Source organism: Schistocerca piceifrons, chromosome 2 (genome assembly GCF_021461385.2).
Source record: "Schistocerca piceifrons isolate TAMUIC-IGC-003096 chromosome 2, iqSchPice1.1, whole genome shotgun sequence".
Classification (NCBI taxonomy): Eukaryota; Metazoa; Arthropoda; class Insecta; order Orthoptera; family Acrididae; genus Schistocerca; species Schistocerca piceifrons.
Window position 1 is genome coordinate 715971436 of NC_060139.1, and position 25245 is coordinate 715996680.

Below are 25245 nucleotides of genomic sequence, written 5' to 3' on the forward strand. Positions count from 1 at the left end.
GTTTCTCATGTGGGCATCTGTTCTTGGTTCGAATTCTGGAATATTTACTTCGTCTTCTTTTGTGAAAGCATTTCGGACGGCTGTCTTTAGTAACTCTGCTTTGACAGCACTGTTTTCGATAGTATCCCCGTTGCTATCGCGGAGAGAAATCATTGGTTGTGTCTTCCCGCTAGCATAGTTCACATACGACCAGAATCTCTTTGGTTTTTCTGCCAGCTTTCGAGACAAAGTTTTGCTGTGGAAACTATTATAAGCATCTCGCATTGAAGTCCGAGCTAAATTTCGAGCTCCTGTAGAAGATCGCCAATCTTGGAGATTTAGCGTCTGTTTAAATTTGGTATCTTTGATTCGTTGTTTCTGTAACAGTGGTCTGACCCGTTTTGTGAACCAAGGAGGATCAACTCTGTCGTTTGTTATTTTAGCTGGTACAAATCTGTCAGTTGCTGCCGATACTATTTCTTTGAATTGAAGCCACATCTGGTCTACATTTATATTGTTAATTTGGAAGGAGTGGAGATTGTCTCTCAGGAAGGCGTCAAGTGAATTTTTATCTAGTTTTCTGAATAGGTATATTTTTCTTTTATTTTTGGAGGATTCGGGGGTCACAATATTCAGTCTCGCTACGACAAACCTATGTTCACTAATTCAAGTATCCGTTTTGTTTGTTGTTATTGACTCAGGGTTATTTGTTGCTAAGAGGTCAAGTGTGTTTTCACAACAGTGTACAATTCGCTTGGGCTCATGAACTAACTGCTCGAAATAATTTTCAGAAAATGCGTTTAGCACAATTTCGGATGTTGTTTTAAGCGAATCCCCGGAATTAAACATGTATATGGAAGATAAATTAAAGGCACCATCAACTACAATCGTATAAGTCAGTACGTGTTTGAAATCAAACTCAAGTTTTCTTTGAACCTTTCAGCAGTTGTGTCATCTGAACTGGGAAGTCGGTAAAAGGATCCAGTTATTATTTTATTCCTGTTGCCAACAAGAGAGTTCCACTATAGATGCGGAAGGAGTGAAATGTAGTAACAGAAACGTTACGTGAAGCAAATAGTCAGTGACGTTTGAGATTTCTGTAACCTTTCTCCTTAATGTCATTGCTGTATTTAAGAAGAAATAATAGCTTTATCTATGACTTATTGATCCAACCAATCACAAACTGTGGATAGAATATTGAAGCAGTCACATTCTGCCCTAATGTAATGCTAAGTAACTGTAAAAGGAAACATTACTCTTTCGGTTTATATTCAACATGAAAGTATTCTTAAAGAAGCCAAATGTTCATTGGTGGTGGAGATACAAACACGACTGCACCGTCTATCATACAGCGCAGCGCTATACGGGTGACGTTTACATCACTGGTGACATGGGTTTTCAGGGAATTTTTGTACCTGTGGTGTCGCTATCGCCACGTAAGATAATCTCAGTGGGTACGGAGATGTAGGCACTCTATTACCCACAATATAAGTTGCTTTACAAAACAAATCAACGTAGAGTGTACTCGCTAGGCTAGGTGAAACCGCCAAACTGTTTATCTGTAACCTCGCAGCTTGCAGCTTGCGCGAGAGAAGAGTTTGCTTTATTCAAGGACACTTATACATTTTCAGTCCTCCTCCTGTTTTTATTAGAATTGTTTCTCTATTTCTGAATTTCTGAAGCTCATTCATATGGCCTAAGCGTAGTGCCATCACGCCTTTCATATGACGCCAACTGTCGAAGCGTCGGTCTGTTTCTCATTAAAAAAACATAAAAAATAAAACCAGATTAGTCTAGTGTGATATTTGTTTTGTCGATATGCATTAACAGGGACAGTAAAACACGAAGAGTAACCAGTAGTCCTGCAGCGACAGCGCCGCCTTGTTCCTCGTTGACTAGGAGGTTTTACTTGGTTAGCAGGTGAATGTTGTAACTTTAAATCGCTTACCAAATATTCTCTGTGAGGATTCCCTCTGCCCCACTTCCCGCCTACAGAGACGTTAAGTGAAAGCGATGTCAGCTGGGATATTCTCTGTTAGGATTCCCTCTGCCCCACTACCCGCCTACAGAGACGTTAACTGAAAGCGATGTCAGCTGGGATGCAAGCTTCGCTTACAAAGTGGGGGCAATGTATGTTGTTTGGTCTAGAGACTGACGCTATTGTCTGTCTTTGTAATTGATAGGAAACATTTTTGTCAGTTTGTGAGGTGGTCAGGAACAATGGAACTACACTTTGATTAAGAAAAATTTTGTATACGACTGAGTTATTGTCTTTTACAGTCAGGTAATTTTCCGTATTGGATAGGCAGGCGTTGGCACAGCAGACTGAGGTGTGGTTCGCGATTCGGCACGGGCCGCCAGCGGTTGGTTGATGAGGCTCGCGCTGGTGTGGCGCGACCCGCTGCCCGTGCGGCCGGCAGGCCTAGAGCACACAGCACGCCCCGCCACACAGCCACAGCAGTGTCTGTGCTGGTGTGCAGAAGACAAGATCAGTACCAAGCCAAACAAGTTCACTTTACCACACTAGCAACAACACTATTACAGTTAGTACACACAGTTGGTTAGACAGACTAGCTGCACACCTTCATCTCAAGAAAATAAGTTAGTATTACACAATACAAACGAAAACTCGAAAAAAAGACAACTGAGGAAACACATAGAAAGGAAACTCCAACTTGTAACAAACATCGATAAGCATGCATGTACTAAAATATTAAGGATGCAAGTAGACCTATATTGGGCATATAGGAAGAAATACTTTTGATAGTAATAGCTGACGTGACAGGAAGAGTGTAGATGACTATTATTTATATCGTGCGTGGACTGTATTATTGTATTATAATTTTTCACTCTCCAAGTTGCTGATAGCTACTTTAATACTCAGTGTTATTGATTTTATTAATACTACCTGTAATAAAACATACAGACAATAGTTTATAACATTTATTGGTGTGAAAAATGGAACAACCACTAAAATTATTATTAAAATAGGTTTTACAAGTATAAGTTACTACATACTACAGTAAGGTCGATTTTTCCAAATATTTATCATTCTGATTAGGAAATATTTAAGTATGTTTTGTTATTCATTAAATGTATTTTTCTTTAACTTGCCTTGTTATTTATAGAACTAGTTTTGTCTCCTCATTGTTATTACTCAACTTTTCTGCAAATTCATCTTTCGATACGTTTCTGCAAATCTTCCAAGTTGTCCTGCTTGACGTTTGTGAACCACGTCAATACTCAATGTACATACAGCCGTCCTACTTACTGCATGGACCACTTTTATATAAATGACACTATGTTTTGAGTGACCGTCTGAAGTTATTTATTACATGACAACTGATCTAAATGTAGACTTTATATTTGCTGCAAGACGAAAATATATAGTATTTACGAAGTGTATGGTGCATTAAACTACTTATAAAGTCCTTATTTAGGATGGACGTATATTATGACGAAAGCTGAATTTTTGACTAACGCAGTAGCATATTTTTGTGAGATTTGCTTAAATGAAAAACAACGCAAATAACGAAAATGTCGAATAAATTTTAAAACCATTTTGTAACTATAGTCCTCTTTATCCTAAGGCACAAATTTCTAGAGAAGTGGCTTTATCTCTCTATTATGAAGCAGCCATAACGCATAAAATATAACCTGAAAATATTATTGTTCTAGGAAGCTAGCCAATAAAATTCGTTGCTTCTTACACAGATTCATACGTATAAAACATATGTTCTTCCTTCATTAATCCTTTATAACTAATAGCTCGAAAAAGTTTTACAGCCACGAAACTTTTTGATTTAGCTTTCAGCATTAGAAAACTTTATGTTCCAGAACATCTGCAATGTTTCAATTTGGCCCCTACGGTTAGAGTCATTTCATGATCTTCCTTAACACGAACTGCAACTGAGAAATTAAATCGTTACCCTCTGAAAATACCACATTTTCATTTTGGTATATTTTTGAATGTTGAAGCGTTGTAGGAATAACGTCACAAGCGCTGCGATTAATGGCGAATGTCGAAGATTTATGTTGTAGATTAACATCTAATGCACCTGAAGTATTATGACTGTTTATGGATATCACTTTAATTCTATAATGTTTCTGTGCCTGCGTATCGACTTTGTCCATTTCCTCTCAGTTTCGTCAATCTGTATTTTCATTCATTTTAATGCTATGTAGATCATTCTAACCCTCTACAGCTTTTATAAATGGCGAACAATGCCTCATAGTCTCACGCAGGAATTTCTATTTCTGTGGAACCTACCTGTTCAGTGGCCAATGATGAAATTGTCTTCTGACAATAATCCAACTCATTTTAGAGTACCCATCCGTTATCCGCAGTCAGATTACTGTTTTACATAAGTTTCCTGTTAAACACTCTTCATGAACTCATTTTGATCAACTATAGGTAAATGTATATTCATTAAAGGTGCTGAGAGTCAGAGATAAGCCTGTAAGATAGTATGTGCACTACAACTTCTTAGATTGAGGTTCCACCTACAGTAGAAAATAAAGAACAAAACTTGGCAGAATTTGTGTGTATCATGTCGTACAGAACGCGAGAAAAAAACGATTGATTTTTATGCATCTGGTAATTTCAGTAAATATCTCTGTCAATACACGACAGCAAAACATAATGTTTTTAATAGACAAGTGTACAGAGATTTTATATGGTGTTAAGCAAGAGACAGCTTTACTGTTGGACAAAACTGTGTGTGAAGACTGGCAATCAGCCACTGGAGTAGTGGATCGAAGAACATATTTGGGCAAGATGCTGCTTTGGGGCATACAAGTGATTTCCATAGTGGCTGTTATTACGACAACGTAGAGTAGAGCAAAAATTGCAGCTAATTCGGATTGCAGTAGGCGACAACTGTCGCCTAAAAAAGCATCTATGTAAACATCGTAAGAAGGGAGAAGAACGCTAGGGTAATAGAGAAGAATCAAGGGATCACTTTTTAGAAATTCCGTAATTGTATCCCATTCCGACGTATAACTTTGAAATTTGGCTCAAAGTTGCCTATACCCTTCCTCCGTTAAGCTTCAAAAGCGTGACGTCCTGCGAAGACATCCTCGGGGCCGACGACGCTTAAAAGAGCAAGGTATCAACACGTGCGGAAAAGCTCATAAGTTCATGTGACTTGTAAAGTTGGCTATTGATGTGTTATTGGCACCAAAGATCACCAAATTTTGCCCAGTGCCACAACGGACATGTGACACGATGGGCATCACGGTCTCTCTCACCCGCATCTCATTCCTTCTTTTGACGCCTCTGTGGTGGAGGTCAGAGCCGCAACGCTTAGCGTTGAAATCACGCAGTTTTCTTATGGATGGTCGAGAAAAATATTTCAGACATATCACCACTCGGAATCGAAACGAAAAGGCCTTAGGGGATGGCATAAAGGGCGTCCATGAAACCACCCCTTTCCTTGGGACATTGAATCCCACATGTTTTATGGCCGAAAACCATATTTCGCAGTGCAGTGAGCAACAGGAAGTAGTTCTTGAAAACCTTCGACACCGCTGATAGCCTCAGACGTTTCAGCTCTTCTCTAATGGACATTGCGGGGCTGCATCCCCATTCAACGTGATCACACACCTTTGGAGTGCAGGGCGACCGCAATATTGGCTCTTGTGTACTGGTTGAACCCGTAGTAACCGTTCAAAACCGTTCGGAGAAATTTCAACATGATCCGAAGCAGCAAAGGGTTCTTATGCTTTTAGAGTGTTCCTGTTTCACGCTGTCCTGTGACGTCATCATGGAGGGGTGGGACACTGACACATGAATCGGGGTTCTTCTAAGGCTACCGAGTTCAACAAAACACTCGGTGGCACCTGCCTATAATTATTGAGAATTCTAGAAATGTGCGTTTACGAAGAAACCTGCGAAAAAGCCCAAGGCGCCTTCAGAAGGGCAACCACTTGACACATTTCAGACGCCAGTTGCATATCTACAGGCGCCTAGGAGTATTTCACAGATTTTCTCTGTAAAGGAACATTTCTAAAGTACTTAATACATCTGGGTGGGTGCCACCGAGGGTTTCGCCAAAATAGGGGCTCTCAGAGGGATTCTTCACCTTTTCATTCTCATGTATATCTATGTCGTACACTTTCATGATCACGCCACAGGAGGGAATGAAACAGGAGCACTGGAAAAGTATAAAGGCCCATTGCAGTTTCGGATCGCGCCCAAATCTCTTCGAATGCTTTTGAACGGTCCCTAGTGGTTTCATCTTGCACTCCAGAGCACAAATTACGGCCACACTGCACTCTAAAGGGGTTATATCACGTTCAGTGGTGTTGCAGCCCCGTGATGTCTGTCGAGGAGGGTCTAATAACCCAGGAGCTGTCAACAGTACCAAAGGTTTTCGCGAATGTCGTTTTACCCTCATCACACTGCAGACTCTCTTTTTCAAATGCGAAATGTGTGGGAATCAACGACGCGCAACAAGAAGGGTGATTTTATTGACAGCATTTATGCCAGCCCCAAGGCCTTTCCGTGTCTGTTCTGAGCGGCGGCGTGACTGAAATATTTTTGTACGCGTTATGCAGGTCTTGGAGTCACTCACGTCCATCTAGAAAGTATTTACTGAGTTTAACGAAGGTGATGTTGACCTCATGTACTCAGCTACACTGTCTAAAGGATCGTCCTAAGAAATACCAAATTAAGATCAACCTGAAGATGCCTAAATAAAGTGAAACGCGTAGTTGATAAATAATTTAAAGAACTACAATTGCAACGAAGAATGCTTTCAACTAATACTGAAATGTTTCCCTCAGGCACTCATAAGAAAAGCGCGTGATTTCACCGGCGGTTCCGCGGCTATGACCACCAACGCAGAGGCGTCGAAAGGAGGAATGAAATGAAGGTAACAGGGACTGTGACGACCTTTCCATCACGTGACATCTCCACGGTGGCATTGGGTTGAATTGTGGTGCCAATGTGACATCATTAACCCATTTTGTACGTCACATGAACTTCTGAGCTTTGGTCTCTTTTTCGCATGTGTTGGCAACCTTGCTGTATGAAGCGTCATCGAGCTCGAGTGCGTCGTAGTAGAACTCCACGGTTTCGCACCATCACAGAGGAAGGTTGTAGGCACATTTGAGTCAAATTTCGAACTGTTGGAATGCAAAGCAATTACGGTGTTTCGAAGAAATGATCCTTCATTCTTTAGCGCAGCGCACATATCGAAATGAGGTTGTCATTTACAAGCAAGATTTATCAAATAAATGGACCAACATACGGCTTTCTGCATATACGTTTCCAGGATATTATCTTTCTTCACTTCTACTGTCATAATAAAGGTGTTCGAGAGATGTTAATCATATTGTCATGAAAGAATGCAGGTATAAGTCTACAGGAATATCTGAAAAATGTTTTCATCTCCGTAGTTTGAAGAGCGTTTGTAGAATCATCGTATGAGATAGGAAGGGATACCTAGACATCTGTAGCAGTACAACGGACTTATACCGAGGAAGTATTTTTCCTTCACTCCGTAGAATACTCTTTCGTTGCACTGTCTCTCTTGAATGAGAGCCTGTTATTGATTGGCCCTTCTCGTCCGCTCTTGGAATCCTCACCGTGCCTGTAGCCACTGGACTAGAGCAGAAGAGTAACTGCGGCGCCGCGGCCTTGCTGCCTGCGCAGCTAGCTAGCTGCCGGATGCTGGTACACCCAGGCGGTGATGCAGAGAGGAGGAGGGGTGGGGCCTGGAGTACTCACTCTGGCGGGACGCCTCGCAGCCGGAACGACGTGAAGACGAGCTCGACGCGCTGCCGCGGGCCGGCCACGAACGTGTAGACGCACTGGCGGGCGTGGCCCGCCGAGTTGTCCAGGACGGGCGCCGAGAACGTGCCGTTCTGGGGGCCGTGCGGCGGCCGGCTCACGAACACGCGGTCGCACTCTGCAACAACACCGGCACACGACCCGCTGTACACACAACTCACTGGTTCCTGCCTGTTTATATGGGTCAGAGTGTTTGATCACTTGGAAAATGTCAAGCTAAGAGCTGTTCATAAACCAATTCTCCATTTATGTTATGTTATGTCATGTTAACCGGGGACCTAGAAACGACGGAGAGGCTCCGTCCCCGCCACAGTCATCCGCAACCCCACGACGACTACCGCAGTCCACTTCACCCCTCCGCCGTCCCCCACCCCCCTCCCGAACCCAGGGTTATTGTGCGGTTCGGCCCCCGGTGGACCCCCCAGGGAACACCAGACGAGTGTAACCCCTATGTTTGCGTTGTAGAGTAATGGTGGGCGTACGTGGAGAACTTGTTTGCGCAGCAATCGCCGACATAGTGTAGCTGAGGTGGAATAAGGGGAACCAGCCCACATTTGCCGAGGCAGATGGAAAACCGCCTAAAAACCATCCACAGACTAGCCGGTTCACCGGACCTCGACATAAATCCGCCGGGCGGATTCGCGCCGGGGACCGGTGCTCCTTCCCGCCCGGAAAGCCGTGCGTTAGACCGCACGGCCAACCGGGCGGCCAATGAATCTCCATTTATTAAATGTTTCGATCATCTTTAAGCATCACTAAATTAAGTGTACAGCATACTTGCTACGTTATTAAGAAGAGTTTACGCCACGCGGTACCTGTCTCGCGAAACAGACACGTGAGACTGTTTCGCGAGATAGCTGTGTCGCCCTTTCACTTATACAGAGCGGAACATTGCTCGAAGCAGGCACGAAAAGGGTCACCCGTCAATTTGGGTGAGACAACCATGTGGACGCACTCCGTCATGCCTCTGGTTGCTGCAACTGCGTTCGCCATTACGACGGTGCTACAATTGAAACAAATAGCGAAATTGGTTCATGGCTGGTGGAGTAAGGAATTATTCCATCGGCGATGCCAACGTGAGAACTAGCTTAGGAGGAAAATGGCAGCGGGACTCATCGAAGATACCATCAGGGAATTCACCCGTAACACTGGAGAAAATATGGATTTTCTTGTTCCACTGATCGACCCGAAAATCGAAAACATAGGGACGGATACATCCATAGAGTTCAATAACCGAGCCTACCTGTATTCAGTTGACTTGTGAAAAGCCTCAGATAGGATAGAAAAGTAGAATGTGATTGAAATCTTAATCGTCAGGAGAATACCAATGTGTATTGTAAAAGTCATAGAAGGTATGCAGACAAGTAATAAAACGAGAATTTAAACACACGAAGAATTGACAAAGGAGGTTCACCAAGCCCACTCCCGTTCAACACAATAATAGACCACACCACAGGTGTCTAAGAAAGGTACCATTACATAAAACGAGAATTGTATTGGTAGGTATTATGTTACGCTGATGATTCTGTACTGATTGCGAATAATGAGGATGATGTATAAATGTTACTCATCAATTCAATAAAAGAGCTTACCAATATAGCCTGGAAATCTCATTTAAAAAATCAAACAGTGTGGTAATATCAAAAACACCTCTAAGATGTAAGTTACAAGAAGATGGTTTGTAAATTTAAAAAACTGATGAGCTTAAATTATCTAACGACTGTTATCACCAGCTAGAAAGACTTAACCACGGAAGTAAAAAACAAAGTGACAAACGCGATGAGGATGCCGGATGCTTGCAAAATACATACTGAAAAGGAAATTTATGACAACTGAGGAGAAAATAAAAATATATAAAACAATGATGCTTCGTGTTATGACATATGCAGCGGTAACGGAAAAAATAATACAAAAGTTAATGGCAGTGGAAATGAACGAGTAAGACAGATCCAATGAGTGTTCATGTGGAACAAGAGAACAAATGTATCGATAACGGATCAACGTGAGATAAAAACGGGAGAAGATATAAATGGACGGGCGAAGACAAGAAAAAGGAATTGGGAGGATCACGTGGAAAGGGTGTAGCCCACAAGATTAGTTAAAATTTGTAATATGGACGACTGCAAGGAAAACGACGCTCGGACGGCCACCAAAGAGATGGCACAACAGCCGGTCCACTACGTTCAAGGAATGTGGCCGACAAACAGGGGAAACCCTAGTCAGCAAAGAAGAAGAAGAAGAAGAAAAAGAAAAAGCATGCGAAGCTGAGAGGACTTTCTCTGACACTGATTTCTTACGACGTGTGATTCATGTACAGGTTTACAGTATCTTTTTAAAATTACAATGCGTACGATGTCAGGAATTATCCCAGAAGTTTGTGATGCACTGTTTGCAAAACTGGAACTAGCTGTCGGCCGGGGTGGCCGAGCGGTTCTAGGCGCTACAGTCTGGAACCGCGCTGCTGCTACGGTCGCAGGTTCGAATCCTGCCTCGGGCGTGGATGTGTGTGATGCCCTTAGGTTCGTTAGGTTTAAGTAGTTCTAAGTTCTAGGGGGCTGATGACCTCGGAAGTTAAGTCCCATAGTGCTCAGAGCCATTTGAACCATTTTTTGGAACTAGCTACTGAAAAATCACGCTCATTTCGTTCCAGACATCCTGACTTTCTACACGATTGTAACTGGTTCTTAATATAGCATTTCTTAAAGGCGAACTGCTTGTGTAAAATTCAAGGAGACGATGCTTTCTTGATGGTCCGTTATCTCGTGCGCAACAAGGAATTTCGCCTACACTAGACGAAACAAGAGAAGCGATACACTTTCTATCTCGCCTAACAATTGACAGTGATCTTGCTCGTCGCTAAACAGCTTCGCATAAAACATTTCGCAATAGTATCAAGATTTATATTTTCCCTGATTTCCCTAAGTCACTTAATGCAAATACAGGGAATTTTTCATGAAAAGGCCACTGCCGATTTCCTTCTCCTTGCGTTCCCAATAGAAGCTTGTGGTCCATCTCTAATGACATCGTCGTCGACAGCAAGTTAAACCGTAATCCTCTTTCCTTCATTTTTACAGTATCATTCCCCTGTGACCGGTACTGCATTGAAAATAAGTGTAAGTACGATCTTCAAGCAGTTATGACACTCATTCAGAATATGTTTCCAGATCCACCATTACTGCCATACGTTTTACATGCCAGATAGTGACCAGAATCGCCCGCTGCACGCAGCTAGGATTTACGAGTATCTAAGGACATGGTCCACGCCCACTACAATTGGTGCAGCCACGTTGCTCACCAAGACAGTGGAATCTGGTCCAATACGTTCATGAAATGGATCTGGAATAAACGTCTGTGTCTAAAACACTATCATAATTGAAAGCAATTTGTGTTGGGCTAGCGGGTCTGATCGTATTCCCAATTTGGATTACATTATTTATTTGTTGCGAACCTTCTCCAAACTACGCAATGCTCACAAAGAACTGTTGCTTTGATAACATAATCATTATTATTAATGTGTGCTTGGATATGCCACTCAGCCGTCTTTATGCATGACGTTCATATTACCATTATACTATCAATTTAGGGCATGAAACGACTGCATGGTCGATTGATTTGGACAGTCATAAGGACGTCTCAGGATGGAGTTACTTATATTCGAAATCAATAACTTAAAGAAAATATAAACACAACCAATAAAGGCAGTTAAGTGAAATATTTCAAACATTTGATCCTGGTAAATAGAGCTGATCGCCCAAGATGGCTATCTCGGAAGAAGAATAAACCATATTCTTTCTGCAGTCCTGAGATGATAAATTCCTTCACTAACGTTACACTCTTTAAGGCACTTCAAGGCAACCAAATGCATTTCCACGAGCTTAATCACTCAGATAACATCTCATTGTTATCATTCCTAATGGTTGTTCTCTATACGCAGCAACAGGCCGGGGTTGGAGCCTGTGTGGCTTGGTCGAATTCGCTGTACGAGACAGCGCTCACCAGATCTACGTCGTAGGTGCAACTGATCATCTCTTGCGTGCAGGAAGATTCTGCTTTCATACCCCGAGACCACGGCGCGCCATTCCATCTTCCAAGTGACCCTCTAGCGGAATCGCTGCGCAATCTGCCACTGCTGCCCTTACAATATGACGAAGCCGGCGGGCGTTTGTGCTGCGTCTACGGGTGTGAGAATGTTCACGTGACCACTGATATCAGCCTCGCTGCGCGGCTCACGGAGCGCGTCCATCTTGTGTAGCAGTCGTCCGAAAGGGCCGTTCAGCCACTTGGAAGGCCATAATTTGAGCTCTTTCAGGCTCGCTCAGTCGGCTGTAGGAAGCATGAGTGCCTCGTCTTCGTGACATGGTTGCCTGCCTGGTTCACTCGTTTGCACCCTCTGGCTGTAAGCATTCCCCATTAAAAGGTAGATACAGATAGCGCTCTGGTAGCTATGCCACCACGCTCACGGTTGACGGAGATAGAATATGCCGTCACCAAATCAAAAACGACAAAATCGAAGTCGTCTTTTAAGGTGCATTAATTTTTTCCGGAAATATATATGTAAATATACGAGGTGCGACAATAAAGTAATGCGACTGATTTTCTTTGCAGGATGTGGCAACGCTGCAGGCTTGCGTAGACACAATATCTTTGACCTTGGTCTATAAGCTGCCTCTAGTCCAAGCGGCATATCGATGCAACTGCTCAGTCATGAGTTGTGCTGTAATAGGTTAACACGTGATTAAAATTCTTCTGGGTATTATGCCGCATCATTGCTAAAAACTAACAACAATAATAAACTAAAACCGACGTTTCGGCCGATATGCAACGGCCTTCCTCAGGGCATAATCCCCAGAAGAAGTTTAATCATTATAACACTGGCTGCGGAAGCCTACGTTCTTATATCAGATTAACACGTGTTTGTGCCTCTCGTCACGGAAAATGGAACCGTATAATATTGCGCAACGGTATGCCATTTCTTTTTGCGTTAAATTAAGCGAAAACGCGATGACAATTTACGGTAAGCTTCAGCAGGCTTTTGGAGAATAGGTTATGTCAAGAGCTCAAGTTTTTCGTTGGCATAAAATGTTTAGTGAAGGCAGAACGAATGTTAAAGATGAAGACCGCAGTGGATGACCATCAACCTCACGGACGGTTGTCAGCTTGGTCACGGTGCGTGAACTCGTACGATCTGATCGAAGATTATCCGTGAAAATAATTGCAGAAGAACTGAACATCAATCGAGAAACGGTTCGTCTAATAATAACTGAAGATCTTGTTATTAGAATGATTTATGCAAAAATGGTTCCCAAAAATCTCACACCACAACAGCGAGAAACACGGAAAAATGTGACAGCCGATCTGTTAGAGCAAACGGAAATCAATCCAGAATTGTTGAGCCGTGTTATCACTGGTGATGAAAACTGGTTTTTCCAGGAAGATCCAGAGACAAAACGCCAGAGTTCGCAATGGTGCTCAAAGGGATCACCCAGACCAAAAAAAGCTCGCATGTCAAAATCAAAAGTGAAATGCATGCTTGTGTGCTTCTTTGATTCCAAGGGAATTATTCACAAAGAGTGGGTGCCACCTGGACAAACAGTTAACCAATATTACTACAAAGAAATTTCAGAAAGACTTCGTAAAAGAGTTCTTCGTGTCCGTGCCAACATTGTTGATAATTGGATTCTACATCACGATAATGCGCCATCCCATACTGCTCTGTCAGTACAGCAATTTGTAACCTCACGGACGGCCAGGTTGGCCGAGCGGTTCTAGGCACTACAGTCTGGAACCGCGCGACCGCTACGGTCGCAGGTTCGAATCCTGCCTCGGGCATGGGTGTGTGTGATGTCCTTAGGTTAGTTAGGTTTAAGTAGTTCTAAGTTCTAGGAGACTGATGACCTTAGAAGTTAAGTCCCATAGTGCTCAGAGCCAATTGAACCATTTTTTAATCTCAAAATAAATTTCAGTACTACCACAGCCACCTTATTTACCAGATATCGCTCCATGCGACTTTTTTCGATTTCCAAGAATCAAAACGGCGGTCAAGGGACACCATTTTCCAACAACACAAGATGTCCAAAAAGCTGTGACGAGGGTCTTGGAGGATATTACAGAAGACGAGTTCCAGAAATGTTGCCATCAATGGCAGAAGCGCTGGAAAAAGTGTGTGCAATCAGAAGGGAACTACTTTGAAGGAGGCAACATTAAGCTTGACTAAAACGGTAAGCATCATTTTTTTCCACAAAAGTCTCATTAATTTATTGCCGCACCTCGTATATGCTGCCGGAAGAAATTAGAACACGGTTAGAAATAAACGGTGCCAACTTTTCTCATTAACTCCCTATTTCTCGTTTCAAAAGCAAGCGAGTTGCATTTGAACAGTAGCTAAATATTATTTATCTTTTGTCGTTTTAGAAACTAGAGAGTTTAAATTTGTTTCATGAATATAAGTTTGGTCAGGTGCTCGTTCAGTGGTAAGGTTCTCAGAAAGACTATCTATGTTTTAATGAAACGTTAACTTGTTGTCGAGCTTTGGTCTTCGCGAAGTGAGGTGGCTCTTTCATTACTGTGGTCCGAATACGTGGCCTGCCCTTGTATGGTATCGCTCGCTCACGGGCCGTCTTGCGAGTGCAGGTGCGTATGCTTTCGCTTTAATGACAGAAGGCAGCTGCCCCGGCACGGCGGCAGGTGCTCGGCGCCCGCGGGGATCGGCCGACACTCGCGGGTAACTCGGGCCGCGGCGCGCTTAATAACGGGAATACCTTTTTGCGGCGCAGAATATTTCCCCGCGGAAATTAATGTCGCTTAATGAAACTTGTTGGGCTTTGAAGTGAGCCCGAACAAAAGAGAGCGCGCAGAGACGCCCGGCCAGAATGCGGACCACTTCCTCGCAATTAGCGGCCGGACTCGGAATTAAAGCGAGCGTCCGCGGCCAGTCGTCCTAGGCTGCAGCTTCCTAGGCACACGCTACCGAGTCCCCGCGGCTGCGGAAGCTAATTACTGCGTAAAAATATTTACAGGTTCCTCCTCAGTGGTGTCTTGGCTAGGCTTCGTTGTTCGAAATATTCGTCTACATAAATACTCGAGGCTGAGTGCATGGTGGAGGAGAGATCGTAAAACTAGTACTGATTTTCTGTCCTGTTACGTTCTGTTACGTCTGCCACAGACGGCCCCTGCCAGGCAGACTACACTCAAGACACCTCTGTGTACCATACAACATACACAAGCACTTGCAGGCGCAACCAAGAGGAAAACAATTCTTCGAAACAAACAGAACTTGCTAGAGACTAATGCGAACTTTTTTCTGCAGAGGTCGCCTCACAGATACAGGGAAAGTTGGAGTACTCCGCCGACCTCGGCCGGCTTTGTAAGGCCAGCGCAGCAGCAATACAGCCAGTTCTTCGCCGAGCTAGGACCAGCTCCGACGGACCTCACCGACGCTCTTGATGAATGGTCGTCTACATGTTGTTTTCTTTGTGTGTATATAGTGATTGTTCGAGAAGTGTAGTTTAGTTTCAATAAACTAAATTATACTGAGTGTTCTACAATACTGAGTATTCTTCACCTTCCGTACTGAGCGAGGGAAAAATATACATCTACAGCTGTACCCCACAAACCAGCCTGTGCTATGTGGCGGAGGGTCCATTTTGTGTGCAATATTCCTCCCGTACTCCCTCCCTCTCCTCCTGCCTCCCATCCTCGTTGCATTCACCGTCGACAAAACTCAGAATGAGCACTAGTTTCTCTGATTTAATGTGTGGTCTTTCAGCGAGTCTCATGTGGGAAGAACCAATATGTTTCCCAACTCTTTTGAGTGTACTCTTCCACAACTTCAACATATCATCTCTGAGATCTACTACGGCTTTCTTGTAGCAACTGCCACTGGTGTTTTACTGAACATCTCTGTAACTTTATCGGGCAGCGTGGATTCCCCCAATGAAACTACCACCGCCTTCATTCTCCGTCCTTGTAGCACGTAAAGTACCCTGTCGATGACGGTGCTGTTACAGATGGAGACCAAGTCCGATTGACAAGTATAGAGTGAGAAATCGGTCATAATTGTCTGTACTGTATTCACTTCAGCAATTTAGGAACGTACGTAGATCTTAAATCTGGCTTGCCGGATGGGGATTTGAACTCAGCTGCTACTGAGTGCAAATCCACATACTTACCCACTATGTCATCGCGCCAAATTTAAAGACCACATTCACTGTGGCTTGCGAGATATTCAGTGTTGCAAAGATTGACCACATCACTTGGTCCACTACACCTTCAGTTCTTACTTATAGAAGGGCGTAAGCGCAGACACCATCTCCATTCTCCCAATTAACTTTCATGTAGCACAATCACTTAGAGTCAAAGGTATTTACATTTAGAGGTTTCTACACTCAACATAAGTGGAGAATACTTCGAGGTCATGTTGAGCTATATTAGTAACTTCATCGTTCCTGTTGTAATGTTCTCCGCTGGCTCGGTGTTACATGTAAGAAATTTCACCGAGCCGTTGGCTGCTTTTATTATCATTGTTCTTATGTACCTATCTTCTTCAGTTTCCTTGGTACTGTCACATAATATTGTACTGAGGAGAAGTACACTGATGAATCCGAATCCTTGTTACCACTTGCTTAATAGGATGTTGGTCCATCTTTGGAACGCAGTGCAGCAGCCTTGCTGAAGGTAAAATCCTCGGTAGGTTTGCGAAGGTAGGAGGCACCAGATATCTGTGCACATAACGCTTAGTTCTCATAAATTACGGGGCTGTCGGCTGTGGGCGCATCTCATGTCTTCCATCGGGTTGAGATCACGTGAATGTGGTAGCAAGAAATTAACGTGAGTTCACTATCAGACTCCTCAAATCACTGTAGAGCGATGCTAGATTTGCGATGCGGAAACTTTTTCCTACTTGATTTTGTATGTCCATCCTTGTGGCTGCAGGTCTGGGACACTACGGCCGTTCACTTATCTAAGAAAATGAAACACCTATAGCCGTCGTTAAGATGTCATTTATTGTGTAGCTACCAGTCTCGACGCTTCAGTGCACCATCTTCACGCCTTAGTTGACGCTGAAGGGGTTGTCAGTCAATATATACGATGCATCAGTGGCCAACATAACCGGTTTACTGTGACGTCGTCTCTCCAACCATCAACTCCTTCTGGAAGATGGAACTATCGTAGGGGCCGGCATCAATCATAAAGGGTTAGAGGTGACCCGTAATAAGTTTCAGACAGTTCACAGCTTTCACGGTGCCTTCAATTTGTACTATAGGCACAATGCAAGACCAGGTGAATGTACCTCATAGCATAATGTTGTTCAAAATTTTCAAATGTGTATGAAATCTTATGGAACTTAAATACTAAGATCATCAGTCCCTAAGCTTACATACTACTTAACCTAAATTATCCTAAGGATAAACATACACACCCATGCCTGAGGGAGTACTCGAACCTCCGCCGGGACCAGCCGCACAGTCCATGACGGCAGCGCCTAAGACCGCTCGACTAATCCCGCGCGGTCGTAATGTTGTCCCCATCGGTCTGTGTCCGTGGCGCGGTGGATGTTTCGAGCACACGTTCGCCTGGATGACGACATATTTAGACACAACTATCGACCTGATGTAAAAAGAAACGTAATTGATCCAACCACCAGCACGTTTCCTTTGATCCACGGTCCAATTTTGATTGCCCCGTCTTTACTGTAATTGTAATTTATCATGTCCATGGGTCAACATGAGTAGATGTAAAGGACATTCACTTTGGAGCCCAATGATCAACAATATGTGCTTAACGGTGTGCTTGGAAACAGATAAACCTGCACCAGCATTGCACTGTCCCTCAGATCGCGATCTTAGTCGCTTTACAGAGCGGAAGTACAACGTCCACGTTCTGTGAAGAGGCGTGGACGTCCAATACCTTATCGCCTTCTCGTGGCTTCACCATAATTCAACTACGAGTGTTTTCCATATGTGCTCACCACAGTAGCACGCCAACAGCCGACCAGTTTTGCCGTTTCCGAGACGCTCGTTCCCAGGAGTCGGACCATAAAAATCCGCCATTTTCCAGAGTCGCTTGTGTCGCTGGATTTCCCCATTTGCGGCCCCTTGTCGTCATTACAATGATGCTCGATTCGTCTCTGCTCTGCTTATATATTTTCCTTCAGTAGGCATTCAGCGACGCGTTGATTCAGCGGAGTACCTTTCCGCGAATTAATTTTTTTGTTTTCACTGTCTTCGTAATAGATAACGTCCGCGTCGTTTCATTTTCTAATATTTGAAACATGCGTTAAATATTATTTTCCAATACTTATCCGTGTGTTTTAGTTTCCTTTGAGTACAACGCCAATACAATGGGATGGATAAGTTAGCGCGATACGTGCTAAAGCATACATCAATGCTTCACCTGTTTTCGGGAGAAACAGTGGAAACGAAAAAGTGTAGCTACAGGCAAAGAGTTTAATGCAGAGTACCTAACCTGTAAGGTCAAAACTGTACAGGTGGTAAGTATTTCCAAAACTGAAAACTTTGGATTAAGAATTAAGGGTCGGAAATTTGTTTCACTGATATAAACAAGCCGAAACCTATTCATAACAACTTACATTCCTTGCAACGCTTCAACGCGACAGTCATCAAGGCAGCGCCACCAGAGTCGAGTAGTTTACAAAAACTTGCCTGATATACATTGTTCTTTCAAGGTTTCGTACCGCCTGACGTTTCTGACTACTTATTTCTTATCTCAGAATGCCCAATTTAATATTCTCTACCCCCCATACCCTCAGACTTCAAGAAGAATGTAATAATTCCAATCCCAAAGAAAGCAGGTGTTGACAGATGTGAAAATTACCAAACTATCAGTTTAATAAGTCACAGCTGCAAAATACTAACGCGAATTCTTTACAGGCGAATGGAAAAACTGGTATAAGCGGACCTCGGGGAAGATCAGTTTGGATTCCGTAGAAATGTTAACACGTGAGGCAATACTAACCTTACGAGTTATCTTAGAAGAAAGATTAAGAAAAGGCAAACCTACGTTTCTAGCATTTGTAGACTTAGAGAAAGCTTTTGACAATGTTAACTGGAATACTCTCTTTCAAATTCTGAAGGTGGCAGGGGTAAAATACAGGGAGCGAAAGGCTATTTACAATTTGTACAGAAACCCGATGGCAGTTTTAAGAGTCGAGGGGCATGAAAGGGGAGCATTGGTTGGGAAAGGAGTGAGACAGGGTTGTAGCCTCTCCCCGATGTTATTCAATCTGTATATTGAGCAAGCAGTGAAGGAAACAAAAGAAAAATTCGGAGTAGGTATTAAAATTCATGGAGAAGAAGTAAAAACTTTGAGGTTCGCCGATGACACTGTAATTCTGTCAGAGACAGCAAAGGACTTGGAAGAGCAGTTGAACGGAATGGACAGAGTCTTGAAAGGAGGATATAAGATGAACATCAACAAAAGCAAAACGAGGATAATGGAATGTAGTCAAATTAAATCGGGTGATGCTGAGGGAATTAGATTAGGAAATGAGACACTTAAAGTAGTAAAGGAGTTTTGCTATTTTGGGAGTAAAATAACTGATGATGGTCGAAGTAGAGAGGATATAAAATGCAGACTGGCAATGGCAAGGAAATCGTTTCTGAAGAAGAGAAATTTGTTAACATCGAGTATAGATTTAAGTGTCAGGAAGTCGTTTCTGAAAGTATTTGTATGGAGTGTAGCCATGTATGGAAGTGAAACATGGACGATAACTAGTTTGGACAAGAAGAGAATAGAAGCTTTCGAAATGTGGTGCTACAGAAGAATGCTGAAGATAAGGTGGGTAGATCACGTAACTAATGAAGAGGTATTGAATATGATTGGGGAGAAGAGAAGCTTGTGGCACAACTTGACTAGAAGAAGGGATCGGTTGGTAGGACATGTTTTGAGGCATCAAGGGATCACCAATTTAGCATTGGAGGGCAGCGTGGAGGGTAAAAATCGTAGAGGGAGACCAAGAGATGAATACATTAAGCAGATTCAGAAGGATGTAGGTTTCAGTAAGTACTGGGAGATGAAGAAGCTTGCACAGGATAGAGTAACATGGAGAGCTGCATCAAACCAGTCTCAGGACTGAAGGCCACAACAAACAACATCAAAACTTACTAAAATATCTTCAGGAGTCAGAATTAAACCTTCAATTTTCTCTATAAAATGACGTGAGTCCTTTATATATGAGTCAGTTTTTCCAATATATGGTTGTAAACGAGTTGCTAGATATCTTGCTATTTCATACGTAGGAGAATTGATAGCACTAACAATCGGTGTCAGAGGAAGGTCCCTCTTATGTACCTTGGGTAGGCCATATAGAAACATAGCTTCAGTCTTCAATAAAGCTCTTTTTTCTTCTTTTTGAATAGAAGTGGCCCAAGGACATCACACACATCCATGCCCGAGGCAGGATTCGAACCTGCGAGCGTAGCAGTAGCACGGTTCCGGACTGAAGCGCCTAGAACGAAAATTGTTATGATTAGTTTCGTGAAATCGTCCATCAGTTACAGAACGTTATAATCTAGACTTTAACACGATCGACATCATTAGAGCTCGCCTCCACATGGGTTATGAAGAAATACTGTTCGAGATACTGTTCGAGGCATCAGAATTTAAATCGCGATATTGCCCTACGAATCCAGTATCGTAACTAGTTTCGTCAAATGGCTGTGAAAGCTATGAATCTCGCACAGTCTGTGATGCAAGTCGTTCCAGTTGACCTTGAATGTTTGCTGAACTTTTGTAATTTGCTTGAATCTAACTTGCGTTTAAGGCATGCTTATGGAAGTAATAGATGACTGGATGGAAAGGGAATTTTTAATGGTTCCCTATAAACTTGCCAATGGCTACCAAAAAAATCTGCTGACGACGTGGTGTGTGAATTCAATCGACTGATTTGAATAAAAGTAAAATGATGTACGGAGACAGAATTTTAAATTTTGCGCTAGAACAGTAAAAGCGACGAGGTGGTAAGGTTATAAATGTGGAAAACCTAGAAAGACAAACTCATACCAAAACTCTTTTCATGGCAAGCTACAGTCCATTACCACCACTTAGTGCTGAGCAGCAACGAAATAACGGAAGAAAAAGTCAGGGCAGATACCAATGCTATGGCTTGTTCATAACGTTCTCGGTTTCATGAGCCTAGTGATAACGGCAACAACAGTGAAGATGAAAGGTGTTTCTCTTAAAATGAGTGAGAATTAGAAGATCAGCTCGTCATTGGGATACACCCATAAAAAGGTTATGCTGATCTGTAATACATGTGAAGAACATGTATTTCATATCCCATTTAAACCATTACATTTACATGGTAGCAAACGAAACACAGAACTGAGAGAATATCGGACCAACAGAAATATATTCGATTTAGTACTCCTGGATGACAAAATCATTTATAGTCGTTTTGTATGTGACTACACAACCAAACCATCCCACATTCTTGGGCTGCATCGAGAACACATCTTTACCTTCAGGAGCGTAGCAGTCAAGTGGCAGACTTCATGAGTCCGTGAGTCTTTCTCTCTGGATTGCAGAAAGGCGTATAAACATGAGTAATCTGCGAACATAGTTACCCAACTGCTATCTCCTTACACATTTTCGTAATGCCAGACCATGATCACTGGGTACAGTCCAGGAAAATAATGTGGCACTCCAATTTTGTTTTCTAGGGCGGATTTTCGTGTTGCAGAAAACCTGTATTGTTAGTATCGTTTTAAATTTTAGGCAAATGGTCCAGTTAACGGTTATTTCCATTCCCTTTTCCAAGTTTGTGGGCTTCTTTCCGACACACGCATAAGTAGAACCAGTACGGACCGTGAAGCCAACTGCTTGATGGAAGAAATAGGTAAAGTGCTTTTAGCGCTGTTTTCATACAGAAAGTGAAAAAAATGTCCTCTGCCACTAGAGAAGCAGACATTCCGTATTGGACGTTAATGTACTGTCAAGGTCGTAGGCAGTGGGCGCATCATTGAATTCCGATAAAGCCATTTTTGCCACTGCGCCGTATTAATGTCGACAACAGTAATCCATTAGGGGAGAGACAATAACCTCCTCATAATTGGAAAACCATCATCTCAACAGGCACTGACAAGGGTTTTAGCCAGATTGCAAATAATGACGTAATTCTGCATTTTTTACTTGTGCACAATGTAGCCGCTGTAACGTGTAAATCGACAAACTGTTTTTCTTTATGCCTTTATACGTACGACATTCGAAGAAATTAAGATAAGCAGATTAAATCGCATTCCAGTCGAAAGATACTGATATTACCTCTATAAAAATTGAAAGCACAGAAAATGAATTTCAGAGGTCAACTGATTCAAGGAATTAGTAGAATGAGCATCGACATACAGATACGTTAACGCTTCAATGTTTCATGTCAGTTACATAAGTAAAGTCACTAATACAAGATTCGGGAAATCAAACGACGGTCACTTTAGGAGGCATCATTTCAGCATTTGTTCACTGTGTTTTTGAACACCTTAATCAGATCAGCCCCGTTGACATAATGACTTCACCTCTCCAGCACACACTTCATTGTTTACTGCAACGGGTGCCATCTTAGCCAGTACTATACCAATAAACTAATATTTGATTTTATTATCCAGTTGTCCCTCCCTGTGCTAACCTGTTCGTTCATTCATAGTTACTTAATTTTGTTTCCTTAATAATCTCTCACATACATATTCCAGCCCTAGTGCGCCATTCTATTCTTCTACGCAGTGCCACCTATACTGGGATGCCTTAGGTAATATCCCACGAAAATGTCTTCTTCTCTAGTACAATATTCCCCCGATGGTCCTTCTTTCCCTACTTCGTATGCTGACTTAATTTTAACGTACTTCTGAAACAGCACATCCTAAATGGATCGCTGTTCATCATCTCCTGCTTTCCGACGCTACACGTTCCATATTCATAGAATGCTGTTCTTTCAGCAGACTTTTCCAGGAACGTCCTCTCCAATTCAAGAACATCGTCCTGTGTCATTTTTCTTTTGTTGAAGGAAATTGTTTTCGCCTGCACCAGTCTGCTATTAAAGCCGTTTTAGCTTCGGAGTATTTTGTGTGATCTTGCTTCTTATATATGAGGCATAAATGTTTCACTTCTTCCCCTTCCCAGTCTTTCATTTTTATCGATGCTTCTTCTCCTTTCCGTTTAACTGGAAATTTTTTCTCTCTGCAGCTTTTTGCAACAGTAGTTTAAACTATGGCAGAGTTCGTTTCAGTCTGTAAATATTATCGTACCGTTGAATCGTTGACAAGAGGTCCTGATTCAGAAAGTAAATTTCTGAGGAGACACAGAAAACTGTTTTGCTATACAACTTGTTTAAGCATAGTGTCGTGGAGTTGTCATATAGCAGTTGGTCTCGAGGTGAAACAATGTTTACCATTACAACAACGGGTGAGCCACATCAAACCAGTCAGAACAACAACAACAACAAAAACAACGAAAGACTTTTGTCATCGGCTGTGGTCAGTGATATAGTTTGAATTTGCTGTAGATGGCCCATTTTGAAACGAGGTTATATTTGTGAGGGTACTAGTGTTGTGTTTGCAGCAGAAGCGTTGTGTTATGGAAGTTTGTATTGTTCATATTCGTTATAGCAATAAAAGAGTCTTATGGGCACACACGTTTATTCATAATGTACCCAAAATACAACCAGAAGCAAAGCAGACAATGGTGGGTATGCTTCATCTTTATCTTGCACATTCTTCCCGGGCCATTGGTAGATGCTGTTATGAAATGGTTTCTGCTCGTCAAGTATGTATTGTAGAATTTTCTTTACATCGTCTAGTTCATTCTTTTTTCATTGGAACACGACCACTAAACGCTTTTTTGTACGGACATGTCTCATTCTCTAACTCAATACCGTTCAGTAAAGGTTCACAAAATTTCTTTTAGTGACGCATACTCCCGTAAAGTCACATTACCCGCAGACAATTTTGGGAATTGTTAACTCTGTCTAGTACAAGCCATCCACTTACTCACTATTTAAAACACATTATATAACATAATTTTTTGTAAAAACTATGTTTTAATACCGTCGAAAGCATGGTCAAGGTGTAATAAGGTTGTATTTTGCAACTGAAGTCAAAGCCTAGATGACAAACTAAAGGTGAAAGAGCAAAATGGAGAGCAATAAATTCGAAAGAAAAATTTCGCTGACCTATTAGGCAAAACTTCTAAGAAGCTTTGGTCTTATGAAAATTCAGCAAGTGGGTCAATTTCAGTCCACCTGTAACCATAATGGTACCGAAACGAAAGATTAAAAAACTGCCCGAAATACAGAGTTCAGTCTTCCGAAATTGATTCACACAGCTGTTCCTCCTCTCAACTATGCCACGAATTTTCGTTGGGCAGATAGTACAGGAGTGATCTAGAAACAGAAAATTAAGTAAAATCGTGCACAGACAAGGCACACTGTATTAGATAAACATAGCGACCGTCTTGTAAACGATTTTTTTATTATATATTTCAGCCTCGGGTCCCACAAACGGTATCATTACCAGTTACCAGCACTTCGTCATCAGATGATCTGTTGAAAAGAAAAGAGAAAAGGGGATGGTAAAATACTTGGTTACTCACTCGGGAGAACGACTCTTCAAATCCCTGTTCGGCCATTTTAATTTTGGGTTTTCCGTGATTACCCTAAATCGCCCCAGGCAAATACCGGGATTGGTCCTTTGAAAAGCTCAGGGTCTATTTATTTCCCCATTCTTTCGTAATACGAGATTATGCTCAGCCTTGAATAATCACGTTGTCGATGGCACGTTAAATTCTAAACTTACTTCCTTCTTTCTCGAATACGTTACATATTAACACAAAGCACAACTGAACACGCAAGAAGACGCGCTCGCAGTGTGAACATATCTGCACTCCGACTATCGTAACAAAAGGCTACAGCTAATTACGTAATGGTCCAAATATTATAACTTTTAAATGGCAAATATTACGTGATAATATTCTCAATCCAAAACTGATGGTGGAGCACACTCTGCTCAAAAGGTACCGTAATAAAATATTACATAGCTACTGATGTAGATACGCTAGACGCGCACCTATAGATGTAATCTGCGACTGGCAAACTGGTCACCGGCAGTCTGTAGTATACAATGGACAGCCAGTATGAAAGAACCGTTAAATGGAGGCACTGCAAGATGTCAGACCAGCAGTAAAACGAAACCCTTCCTCCTTTGTTTTAATTCCTTGGTTGTTCATAAATACTCGGTGCATAAACTAGTCATTTCTAATATGCTCTCATTTCATAGGAGTTTGAAGCATTTAGCTTTCTTCCTGCTGAATAATAATAATACAATTTTGTTGTAGAATATACTGTGTAACAGTACTGTGTAACGTTCACAATTGATATAAAGAGTATGTTGTTTTTGGACCAGTAGTTTGTATTATGACCCTTTTTTGGTGTTCTCAAAACGATTTTGTATGGATATGATGCCTTTTGG

At 42.3% G+C, this 25245-nt stretch overlaps 1 protein-coding gene across 1 annotated transcript in view; it reads right to left on the reverse strand.

The window, feature by feature from the left end:
• Positions 1-25245, reverse strand: part of LOC124777888 (cubilin-like) — a 1273816-nt gene that overhangs the window by 283776 nt on the left and 964795 nt on the right. Inside the window, exon 4 of the mRNA XM_047253433.1 lies at positions 7712-7892. Coding sequence (XP_047109389.1) covers positions 7712-7892 — 181 coding nt within the window. The remainder of the gene's footprint in view (positions 1-7711; positions 7893-25245) is intronic.